The sequence below is a fragment of the Bubalus kerabau genome, chromosome 1 (assembly GCF_029407905.1).
Source record: "Bubalus kerabau isolate K-KA32 ecotype Philippines breed swamp buffalo chromosome 1, PCC_UOA_SB_1v2, whole genome shotgun sequence".
In the NCBI taxonomy this organism is placed as follows: Eukaryota; Metazoa; Chordata; class Mammalia; order Artiodactyla; family Bovidae; genus Bubalus; species Bubalus kerabau.
This window is the reverse complement of record NC_073624.1, coordinates 277,897,210-277,910,233: the sequence shown is the minus strand read 5'-3', so window position 1 is coordinate 277,910,233 and position 13,024 is coordinate 277,897,210. Positions and strand designations below refer to the sequence as shown.

The following is a 13,024-nucleotide window of genomic DNA, read 5'->3' as shown; positions in this document are numbered from 1 at the left end:
GTCTGGATCCATCCCAACTCACTTCCAAAACAATCATATTCCAAAGCTTGATCTGGAAAACATTTGGTGGTTCCTCAAACACTTAAGCACAGAATTACCAGATTCCCTAGTGTGTACTCAGAATTAATTGAAAATAGGTACACAAATAAATCCTAGTATACAGATGTTTAAAGCAGCACTATTCACAACTGCCAAAAGGCAAACACCGCTCGAATACGCATCAGTGGATGAACGGATAAATAAACTGTGGTAGATACATACAACAGAATATTATTGAGCTACAAAAAGGAGTAAAATAATGATACATGCTATAACACGGTTGAACCTTGAAAACCTTATGCTAGGTGAAAGAAGTCACATACCAATGGCCACATAGTATACGATTCCATTTATGTGAAATAGGCAGAATAGGTATATACATAGCAACCAAAAGCAGGTCTGAGCTTGCCAGCGGTTGGGGGAGTCACTTCTTAATACGGGTGTAAGGCTTTACTCTGGAGTGAGGAAGATGTTTTAGAACCAGACAGAGGCCGTATTTGTGCAGCGCTGTGAAGGCACTAAACGCCCCTGAACTGGTCACTTTACAACGGTCAGTTTTATGTCACATGAATTTTACCTCAAAGCTTTTTCTAAATTACCTGTCTTTAATTTAGGCATTAAGACTTTTGTAAATACTTTATATTAATTTTTCATGATGAAGTACTTTTCAATTTAAATTAACAAAGAATCATTTTATGATATGTTTTAAATTTGATTTTTATTTTATACTGGAGGGTAGTTGAGTCGAAATGTCCTCGCAAAGTGATTTAGATATGTACACACACATATTCCATCTCTTTCTTCCCAAAAGATTTATACAAGTTCCAGAGACTGAGATGCTAAGAAACCATGTCAGTTTTTCAGAGAGAAACTACAGACTCAGTATTTTAGGAACCTAACATCAGATGAGGTTATTGGACCAAATATAAGGTATTCAAAGGAAATGGTCCAGAGCCACACAACACTTTGACTCTGGGTCTAATCTGACTATTAAAATAGAAATAATCTTTTTCTTGGATCACGATAGAAACTTTCAGATGCACACTCACACTTAACAGTGCTTGTAACTCTAACCATCTTTTAAATCTAGCAATCTTACACACAGAAATCTGATCAATAAAATCGCTGAATTAAGTCTGTCCTCAAGTGTACAAAGTCTGAACACACACACCCTGTGTGCTGCCCCTCAGCTGATTCTCACTTGTGCTCTGCTCTGCCCCGGGACTCTGCCTGTGACTGTTCATGCTGACGGAGTCCGCTTTGACCACCAGAAAGGAAGGGTCCCTTCTTACCATAATTAAGCGCTTCTGGTGCCGTCCACTTAATGGGGATCTGCTTCAGGCCAGAAGATGAATACACACCACCGTCCTCTTGACGAGACATTCCGAAGTCACTGATTTTCAGCACGTTATTCTCACCTACCAGGCAGTTTCTTGCAGCAAGATCCCTAGGTCACAATAAGACACAGAAAACACCATTCACATGGATGGCTTCCACACTTTGCATTTTCACATCTGCAGTGTGCTCGTAATGAGGTTAAGAATGCATGTGAGTTTCCAGTCTTTCTCTTTGTCACAGGTAAAAATTACCACGAGAGCACATGCACATGTGATGGGCCACATGCTAATCCAGGCGCCACGGGCATCATTCCCACTGAAACAGGAAGCTAATCCAGGCGCCACGGGCATCATGTCCACTGAAACAGGAAGCTAATCCAGGCGCCATGGGCATCATGTCCACTGAAACAGGAAGCTAATCCAGGCGCCACGGGCATCATTCCCACTGAAACAGGAAGCACTGATTCTAGGGTTAAGAGAGAAGCCACAGGAGAGACTAAGCAGGCTCCGTATTACTTCTCTCTTGACTGGCTGTCCCAGAGCTGCACTAACAGAACTTTCTGGGACAAGGGCGTATGCGGCCCCGCGGGCCCCGTGTGTGCTGGCTGGTAGGCAGCACGGACCACGTGACTACTCAACACATGCAGTGTGACGGGTGCGATGGGGAAACAGAACATTTACATTTTCTTTACTTTCAGTTACTTAAATAGTGCGTGTGCCTTTGGCAGTGTATCCCTGGAATTTCCCAAAGGTTGGAGAATGGCTGAGGTGCCAAAGAGGCTGGTGCCTGCCGGGGTCCAGCCCCGGTGGATCCAGGGAATTCGAAGGGGAGATGGCATCGGCGATCAGGAAACAATTGCTTAATTAAACGTTAATTAAGGATATAAAGAGTGGTTAAATAAGGATAGCTCAGTGAGGAAATTCAGTGGAGAAAAGAGGCTGAATAAGTCAGCTAGAAGGTGAGAGAAAGAACAACATGGGGAGACCAAGTTTTGGTGAACAAGGCCCGCACTTTATTTTTCAAAGTAGTTTTTATACCTTAAGTTATGCATAGAGAATAATGGGGGAAGGGGTAGAGTCATGCAGTAAGCCAGGCTTTCTTCCTGCAAACTTATCATATGCAAAAGTTTAGGTGATTTGCTTCATCTTCTGGCCCAGAGGCCTGTTAACATTTTAAGACCCTTTCTTCAGAAAACTTATTTTTCTCTAAAGGTGATTAGTCAGGCGCCACCCTCCAAAAGCATTAAAGTTGCATTCCTATAGGGCAAAGGTGTGGTGGGCTACAACAAGAAAAAGAATTAACTCAAGGGTCCAAGGTTACAAACATTAAAGCTACTACTTACACCAATTATATTAATCAATACACTGCCAGGGACACAGCAGGTAAGGGATATGGAAACTTAGCAGCAAACATTGGCCCAACAAGTGAAAAACCCTTCACCAATACAATTTCTAATCAATCTTTTAACTGCTCAAAGGAATCTGTATTTAGACAGTTTAGAACATCTCATGCCTCTCACAGTTGGGAGGCTCTGAGCAATCACATGTGGCCGGAAAAACCTATTCAGGCAGGCTAGAGGACTTCCAAAGGAGTTTGTAGGTTGAAACACTATCACACCCAGGAACTTTATTAACTGGAGCTGTAAGTTAACTCTTTTTTCAGAGAGAGGTAATGGGGGACAGCCCCCCCCCCATAAAGTCTGAGGTGTAGGTGAGAGCACGAAGCAGAGAGTAGGCAGACTCTGGTTTTGGGGGTAGATGCTCGAGAATTTCCAGGGGGACTCCTGAGCTCAATCCCACCTTTGTGTATGCCGAGCCTCCTTCCTCATGACCTTTGCCACAGCGGAGCTCCTGCTCCCAGCAGGTGCCTTTCTTTCTCTCTTTTCCCTTTTTGCATCTGGGATACGCAAAACCCTCCCTGGTGATCTGCCCTGCCTCTCTCACCTTGTTCTGCGTGTGTACTAAATTGACTAAGTTGCTTCATTCGTGTCTGACTCCTTGCGACCCCATGGACTTTAGCCCGCCAGGCTCCTCTATCCATGGAATTTCCCAGGCAAGAATACTGGAGCGGGTTGCCATGCTCTCATCCAGGGGATCTTCCTGACCCAGGGATGGAACCTGAGTCTCTTCTGTCTCCTGCACTGGCAGGGCTTCTTTACCACCAGTGCCGCCTGGGCAGCCTCTATCGTGTTCCGGTGTCTCCATAATTGCTTATTCCAGCCACATTCAACTGTGTTTTGTCCCCAAACATAGGACAACCCCCACCTACGTGACAAGCTTATTTCCACACTAGGGCTTTGCACTTTGCTATTCCCTTTGCCTGGAGTACTCGCCTTCTAGACTTTTACATAGTTCGCTCCTCTTCATTTATTCTTAGCTCAATTGAGACTTCTGTGAGACTTGTCAACCTCCCCTGCAGCTAGCTCCAGACATAATCTAAATACTGGCCAATGAGATATAAGCAGAAGAACTCTTTAGTTTCTTTAAAAGAAAAGGGAAGTACCCATTACATTTCTCTGTCAGAGAACTCTGTCTTGACCTCCCTTAACTAATAGAAAGATGGTGGTTAACAAAAGAGACCAAGTCTGCAACTCTAGTTCTAGTGGGAAGATGCTCAACAATCAGATTCATATATGTAATATAGACGTTTATATATAGACATAAATAAAGCATATGAGCATGCACACACACAGAATATCAGAAGAAAGGTCAGACAATGTTGAGTGTTAAGAGGAAAAAGAGCTATATAAAGGGAAAAAGATTTTCAAGAGGGAATCCTATTTTAGATAGGTGGTTAGGAAAGGTCTCTCTGATAATGTGAGATTTGATCAAAGACCTGAAAGAAACTAAGGAGCAAGCCATGGGGATCTCTAGGTGAAGAGCATTCAGGGTGGAAGGAATAGTATTTATAGATACAAAGGCCCTAAAATTGGTCCATACTTGGTATATTCAAGGAACATCAAGGAAGCCAGCAGAGCTGGAGTGGAATGAGTAAGCGAGAAGACAGATTTAATCAGAGTGAGCCAGGACCAAATGATGCATGGCCTTTTAATACTAAGCCCCTTGGATTTTATCAGCTAGGAGGTAGGTGGGGTTCTGCACACAGGAATGACACAGTGTGACTTAGGTTTTGAAGGATGATATGCTACTGTGTGGAGAGTGGATTGGCAGAACCAGAGAGCCCAGTAAGCAGCTTATCTGCGAAGTCTAGAAGAGGCGATGACAGCTTGCACTAAGATGCAAGTGTGGAGGTGGTCAGAGCTATCAGATTCAGGATCTATTCTGAAAGCACAATCAAGAGGATTTGCTGGTGGATTGGATGTAGACTGGGAGAGAAAAAGAGCCGTGGCTGACCCAAGGCATTTGGCCTAAGCAACTGGGAGAATGTGGCTGACAAGGGAAAGGGGAACTGGGGGAGAACCAGATTCAGAGCATGGCAGACACAGCTAGCTGCTCCCTACTGTCCATTTAATCCTCTTTTTCACCTCCCACCCCATTTTTAGCTGCATATATTCTCATTCAGCTAAAAAATGCTCTTCGTTCCAACCTCCCCTGCAGCGAGATCTGGCCATGATCTAAGTTCTGGCCAATGAGCTGCAAGCAGAAGAGTTGTCTAGGATTTCTAGTAAGTTTCTTTTAGAGGGGAAGGACCATTACATTTCTCTCTCCCACCAACGAAAAGAGGAAGCACACTAAAGCTGGAGAAGTAACGAGACAAGGGGCCCAGGTCCCTAATGACAAGTATGCCTGCCATACACAATCTGGACTTTGTATGTCTAGATTTTTTCTTTTAAATGTGTGAGAGAAATTCCTATGTCATTTAAGCAATTTTTGTTTCTTAGATTTTTCTTTTTTTTTTTTTGATATATGTATGTTTGTGTTCAGTTCAGTTCAGTCGCTCAGTCATGTCTGACTCTTTGCAACCCCATGAATCACAGCATGCCAGGCCTCCCTGTCCATCACCAACTCCCGGAGTTCACTCAGACTCATGTCCATCGAGTCGGTGATGCCATCCAGCCATCTCATCCTCTGTCGTCCCCTTCTCCTCCTGCCCCCAATCCCTCCCAGCATCAGAGTCTTTTCCAATGAGTCAGCTCTTTGCATCAGGTGGCCAAAGTACTGGAGTTTCAGCTTCAGCATCATTCCTTCCAAAGAAATCCCAGGACTGATCTCCTTCAGAATGGACTGGTTGGATCTCCTTGCAGTCCAAGGGACTCTCAAGAGTCTTCTCCAACACCAACATTCAAAGGCATCAATTCTTCGGCGCTCAGCTTTCTTCATAGTCCAACTCTCACATCCATACATGACCACTGGAAAAACCATAGCCTTGACTAGACGGACCCATGTAGTCAAAACTAACTCAGTACTGCAGGTGGGGAGTCTGGTTTTGGACATACTGAGTCTGAGATGTTGGGTAGGCAGCTGGGTGTATGAGTCTGGAGGTCAGAAGGGAGGTCTTGGAGTTGTCAACTTTGAGGTGACGCTTGAGGTTATGGGATTAGAGAATGCTTTCACCTAGAGAGTGTGTGTAGAGAGGAAGGAGGATTCAAGGACTGTACTCCAGAGCACTCTGTGACTTAGAGAAGGACTGAAGAAAGAAGGCTGAGGAGGAGCAAGTGAGGCAGGGAGGGAACCAACAGAGGAGCTGGTGTCCTGGAAGCCAAGTGAGGAAGGCTTTTCGAGGAGGAATCAGACAGTAACTGTCAGCTACTACTAAGGAGACAAGCAAGATGAGGACGATGAGCTGGCCATTCGATTCAGCAATGTGGGATTTAATGAGACTGACAAGTGTAGTCTCAGGTGCGGTGGGTACGATGGTATGACTGACGCATGTTCAAAGAGAATGAAAGAAAGAAGTGGAGACAGGGAGGTTTAGCCACTCTTGAGTCAGTTTTCTATAAAGGCATATGGAGAAATGAGGAGGCGACTAGAGAGCCTTTCAGGTCAAAGGGGTTTTCCCTCTAACTTATGCAGACAGTAATACTAGTGTATAGAGGGTAAACTAATGCGGGAAGGGGGAGGTGGGCATTGCCGGTGTGAAGCCTTTGTGAAGAGGTGGTGTGCTGTTCCGAGCTATACCCCAGTGCCCAGAATAGTACCGGGCACTAGCAGGTGCTCAGCAGACGCTTGCTGAATGCACACACACTGTTTTATTCTAGGAGTGATCCCTGCTGAAGGCGGGTTGTCTGTCCTTTGCTTTGCTTTGTAATTCTTTTCTCTTGAGGATCTATCAACAAACTGCTTCTCTTTCAGCTGAGATGGTTTTATATATTTATCTTTGGAATGTACTTCTACATAGCCAACATGAGTCAAGACGTCTGAAAAACTGTAGTCTAATTTATACAGTTGGTCTTGTAACACAGGAAGTACCCTGAGCACTGACTTTAGCAACAGCTGACTGGTAATATGGCATTTCCTCGGGGAGCTAAATCAGCCTTGTACATCTTTGTAGTAAACTTGGCCAATAGCAGCTAAAGACATTCAGAAAGGAAAGTGACATCTTCCTACCTTACTAACCTGATAAGATTAGCTTTATTCATTAGGTCTAGTTTCACAATGGAGAAGCTTAGAAGCCCAAGGTTAAAATTAAATCACTGATTCGCTTCCCAGTTCTGTGGAAGAGTGAGGGACTCTGGTTTGTTGTTAGAGTGAGTGGTAGTGAAATACTGGTTCATTCTAATCTGTAGGAAGGAACTTTTCTATAAAGGTACATTCTGTGTGCTTAGGAATGCCACGTCCTACCTATGGCCTAGATGGCCTGAATGAATAACAGCTCTGTGACTTATTTGAGTGTCCTTGGGAAAAGAATCTAAAAAAAGAGTAGATACATGTATATGTATAACTGAATCACTTTGCTGTAAACCTGAAACTTATACAACATTATAAATCAACTATACTAATGTACATTTTTTTAAAAAACTGGATCTGGAAATGCAAAGTTCTAGAATAATCGAAGCAATTTTAAGAAGCATAAAGTTGAAGGACTCACCTAACCTGATTCTAACTGTCACTAGAAAGATATCATCATCAATACAGTTAAGTAGAACAGATATATTACCGATCACTGGAGCAGAATAGCAGGTCCTGAAATGGATCACTGGCGTGTGGTCACCTGACTGGACAGAGGTACGGTGGACCGCAGGGCGCACCACCCAGTCCTGGCCACGGGGCCGGGTGACGCCCCCTCAGGCCAAATGCCACTTCTCTTGGTCCGAGTGAGTGTTATTCAGTGTAGCTGTTTAGGCATTTACAGGATTTCGGTGTCAGACCTTTCCTTAGAATAAGGCCTGTGCTGTGAACGACATACGCCATCTTCACTGCGGCACTGGCGTGGGGTTTGTCCTCTGAAACGAGGATTTCAGTTCTATGAGGGCCGAAGCTAAAACTAATTTAGAGATACGTTCAAGTGCATGGAAATGGTATCTTTGGGCATACTCTATGAATTAAAATAAAACCTCAGGCCTTCAGGCAATAAGCATGCACTGCATACTCACCCTTTGCCTAATAGTCTAAAAAGTATTAAAGGAGATAGGAACCACAGATGCGGTCTCTGGGCTGAGAAGCTGACAATCTAATTTGGGAGATAAGGCAGACACACACCTCTGCCCCTCTCTCATCTCCGTTCATTTCTTTATTTAGCTCCCAGCTGTCTTGCCCCAAGTCAGACATGGCAGGAGACTAATGCTCCCTGCCTCTCCCCACATGAAACTGCCGGAGAAAAGTCAACGTGAGCCAGTGTGCTACCGACTGCAAATCCTAGAGGAATTCAGAGATGGGGAATCTCCTAGCAGGCTGGTGTGGTGTTCACAGACAGTAACTGTGATGCTGGGAAAGACTGAAGGCGGGAGGAGAAGGGGACAACAGAGGACGAGATGGCTGGATGGCATCACCAACTCAATGGACATGAGTCTGAGTGAACTCCGGGAGTTGGTGATGGACAGGGAGGCCCGGCGTGCTGCAGTCCATGGGGTCGCAGAGTCCGACACGACTGAGTGACTGAACTGAACTGATGGGAGATGACTTGATCTTACCAGGTGCAGAGGAACAGCACAGTGAATGCTGCTGACTGCCAAAAGGACATGGAGATGCTCCACTTAGGTCTGCTGAGTAATCTTACTTGAAGATTCAAACTTTTAACTGTATACCAAGGGTCTCTTACAAGTTGTACGCAGTATGACACAGGCTAATTAAGGATGAAATGAGCACAGAGAACATTTACGGGAAATCCAATGCCAGCAGGCACTGGAGACGAGCACATTTCCTTTGCTCTCTCTGGAAATTACAACAGCGAGCAGCTTGCTCTGGAGCGATGCTGCCTCTCAGAGCAAATACTGTGATGAACCAGGGACAACCAGGAGGCTGGGCTAGTGTTCTCCTCTGCCGGTTGCTTTATCCCAAATGTCACTCACTGCTTGCAGCCAAGATTAATCCCTCAGTAGGAAAGGAGTTAAGAAATATTTGCTTCTTTCCCCACTGGGTCTGGATAATTGTTACTGTTTAGTTGCTAAGTCGTGTCCAGCTCTTTGCGACCGCAGGGACTACAGCCTGCCAGGCTCCTCTGTCCATAGGATTTCCCAGGCAAGAATATTGGAGTAGGTTGCCATTTCCTTCTCCAGAGGATCTTCCTGACCCAGGGACTGAACCCACGTCTCTTGCATTGGCCGGTAGATTCTTTACCACTGAGCCACCAGGGAAGGCCCCAGTCTGGATAAAACTGAGTCACAAATAACTCTCAGCATTTAGGAGAATACCTGAGATCTCCTTATTCTAACACATGGCAGAAAGCCAATAACCCAGGGGTGGGGGATAAATGAAGTCGACTTCATTTGCCTTATTATGCTCTGCTAAAGAACAGAATTCTGTCTTATTACTGCACAGCATATGTGTCAGTGCTGGCTGCAGGCACACTCGGGGAGCATTACAGAGGAGTAGTTGAAAGCAGCAATTCTGAAACACTGCATCGATGATTCACTAGCTCTTGGACCTTTAGAAATTTACTTAGGCTTGGCCTCAGTTTTCTCATCTGTAAAGTAGGAAGTATCTGTTAAAGACTGTTGTGAAAATTATGTAAACTGTTTAGCACAGCAATTGGAAAACAGCAGTAAAACTTGAATTTTAGTTACAGAAACTGTGTATTGGAGAATAACTGCCTTCTCCTCCCTTCTAATTGGAATAACTGCTTGACCACCTTTCTATTTATATAAACACAGAAGCCATTCAATTTAATTCTCCTAACAGCAACAATTTATGTGGCATTTGCTAAATGTCAGGGATTATATTAAGCTCCTTTCATAAAAGCCACTTAATTCTTCTAGTTACGGTACTGATGACCTCTGTCTTTATACAGGAGATGAACCTGAAGGCTGGAGGGTGGAGTGACCGGCCTAGGGCTGCACGGTCAGTGGGGGCTTACTGAGGTCCGGCCTCAGAGCCTGCCACACTGGCCCCCTGCCATCATGCCTCTCAACACACCTTGTGCTTCTCTTCCAGAATGCTATCCCATTACACACCCCGTAATCCGCAGCCAGTGGCTACAACTTCCGAATTTTAAACAACCCAAGAGTTAAAAGTTGATTACCTTTAAGAAAGGAAGTGACACTCCACTCTCCCCTCTGAAAAGTTGGGAGGACCTGAAAAACCTGTTTTTGGAAGAAGCTGAATGTCAGCAAATGGTTTGAAGTGACACACGCGTGTCCACTGGGAGAGGGAGGCGGGCAGCATGGAGCGGCCCCTCGGGGACCACGTCATGGCCGCCACTACTGACCCGACAGTGATGGGACCAGAGATGAGGCAAAAAAGAAGTGACCGGCCACACCCTTCTGCAGACCCCACGGTGCGTCCTTCCACCTCTGAATCACCTTCTCTTCTTTGAATAAAACCCATGTGAAGGTGCAGATCTCTCCGCCTCACTTTCAGGCGCACCTGTGACTTGACTCCCAGGTCTCCACTCCCCACCTCGTTCCTCAGCCTCCCTTCCCCTCACAGCTTCCTGCACCACACTTCCCACCTCTGCCTTGGTGAGCTCTGTGCCCCCACCACTAACGGGGCACTTAGTTCTAAAAGAAGAGGCCCCAAAGGAAGGCCCAGCTGCAGAACTGTGGACATTAGGCCCATTATTAAACTGTGCTTTTTCTGTTCCTTTGAGAAACCGTCGTGTGCCACACGTTCTGGGAGGTGGGCAGGAAGGTGCCGCCCTCGTGCGTGCAGACAGGAGAGGGAGAGGGTGTGCTGTGTGTCTCTGCTGAGGCCTGCCCCAGTGCCCGGCGGGCTGGTGCGTTGAGAGCCACGGGGCTCCTGAAACCCCTGGCCTGCTGCCCGCGGGACACTTCGAGGCCTCGGGATCTGAGGCGCTTCATTTGCTTAAAGCCGCTGCAAAAATGCAAACATGCTACCTGAGGGGAGGGAGGTACATGAGACTTTTTAATCACATTTTGGCATAAATTACTCCAGTAGATAAACGAACAGACGTCACACAGAATCTGTGTGGACAGAGGAGCCTGGCAGGTGCGGTCCACGGGGGCGCAGAGTCGGACAGGCCTGAGTGCTTGGCGGCACTGCAAACAGAACCTCACGATGAGGCGCAGACCTGCTCCAACAGTGGGGAGAGAGCAGGCACAGGCTGAGCACCCAGAGCAGGCCACGGAGAGCCGGCCCGGCCCGGGCGCGGGCAGGCCTGGCGCTGGTGAGTTTGAGTGTGCAGGGAACATCAGCCTGCTGCTGCTGAGCCGCCCAGTCGTGTCCAGCGCTGTGCGACCCGTGGACCGCAGCCCGCCAGGCTCCTCTGTCCATGGGATTCTCCAGCAGGAGCACTGGAGTGGGTGGCCAGGCCTCCTCCAGGGGACCTTCCTCCCCCCACCGCCGGGGGTGGAGCCCGCGTCTCTGGCAGGTGGGTTCTTTACATGCGCCCCCCGGGAGTGCAGGCGCAGCTGCTAAAAAGCTGTCCTGGGCTTGCCCTAGGGAGTTTCTTCTAAACCAGGTGACCTTCTCTCAACAGCACAGCAGGGTCAGCCCTGGAGGCTGAGTTGCCTCCATCAGAGTCTGGAGCGTGTGCTGGAGAAACGTGGCCCTGGCCTGTCCGTGGAGAGACAGAGGCTCTGCTGACTCCCCTAACGAGGCCGCTGCGGGTGAGCTGGGCCCTGAAACTGCTCCCTGAGAGCTGGCTGCAGGAGAGCTGCTCACGCTCACGGAGGCCCCGGAAGCCACCTGCCGTCACCAAAATGGACGTGGGGGGCGCACATACCTGTGCTTACTCTGGCTCTTTGATCTCCTTTCTGACAGCAACTTAGCTGTCAGATATGCGCTGGATATGCGCGTATGGACTAGGCATATTCTTTCACTTAGCTTATAGATAATTCCTAGATAGTTAGAAAGGGAACTCATACCACAAATACGGATATTGAAAAAAAACCCAGAACCACAAACATGCAGTGATAACACCTGCTTTAGTCCTCAATTTACTGGACAAACCCAAAGGGGACTTCCTTTGTCTTTAAGTACTGTGACTAATCTGGATGGTGTATCGTTATGAACCTCTGTCTAAACAGTCAGAACTAAGCATCTCTTATTCACAACTTTCTACTATCACTTGAGGGCCACATGATGATGTTAGATATCAAATCTGTAGAGACTACTACAAATTATAAATCAATACTGATCTAAAGGTGAACCTATTAATAAAGAAAGAGTCTGGTCAAGAAGAACTGGGGCATGGTGGGTAGTGGCGAAGACAAATGAAACAACATTGATGGAAAGTAAATACTGAAATCTCTTTAGTTCACAGAAACATACCAAATCCCAGTGGGGAATTCAACAACAAAACAGAGCTGTCCTAAGCGTGCACAGTTAAGGCCAAGAGATACCCGCCCTCCACACTTAGTACTAATGGCAAGAGCCTCTGCTCCTAAGACTTCTGGAAGGGAGATTTTAAAAACACCTGCCCACTCCTGTTCTGATAGTGGGAGAAAGAAGCTAGTTGCTTGAGTGACTGATGATAAACCTACAACGCTACACTTGTAACGCTCCTACAGCCAATTCCTCTGAGCAACAGACAGAAGAAAGTGACAGAATCACTCCTTACTGAACAGTCATCAAGACAACAGCAACCATTTGTTGAATGTTTTATATTTGTCAGGTACTGTTTTAAATCTTTTTCAAACAATTCATTTCCTGTCAATACTCAGCTTCGTGGGTACTGATCTGAATATGAAATACACTTCAGATTTTTCCAGGAGCAACAGTGAGAACACCTCCTCTGCCTGGGGTTCTGGACCAGGAGTTGGAGACCTGGGTTTATCACCGAGGTTTTCCTTAACAAGCCGAGTAAACGAGTACCCCACGCATCATTTTCCTGGGCCTCGGGATGAGAGCACCAGTTCTTGACCGTCTTGAGCATAAGGTCTTCCACATAATATGCAACCATGTCATGGCTTGTTTGTACCACATTTACCCTGATGTAAGAGTTGTATTTTTACAATGGCTGACAAAGAAGATACAATATAATGAAAAAGCTCCTAAGGATTCAAAAATGTTTTGAAACAAATTTGTATTCCACTAATCACAACAGTAAAATAGTACTGCATATGGACATATACAGATACACTATTCTGTCTCAAAGGAAGCTTGATGCGCCCTTGGACACTTGCAGTAGC

At 46.3% G+C, this 13,024-nt stretch overlaps 1 protein-coding gene across 6 annotated transcripts in view; it reads right to left on the bottom strand.

Moving 5' to 3' along the window:
• The window catches only part of FER (FER tyrosine kinase), a 464,961-nt gene that overhangs the window by 15,559 nt on the left and 436,378 nt on the right, over positions 1–13,024 (bottom strand). For all 6 annotated transcript variants that reach the window (XM_055565828.1, XM_055565835.1, XM_055565827.1 and 3 more), the window contains one exon: positions 1,332–1,486. In XM_055565828.1, coding sequence (XP_055421803.1) covers positions 1,332–1,486 — 155 coding nt within the window. The remainder of the gene's footprint in view (positions 1–1,331; positions 1,487–13,024) is intronic.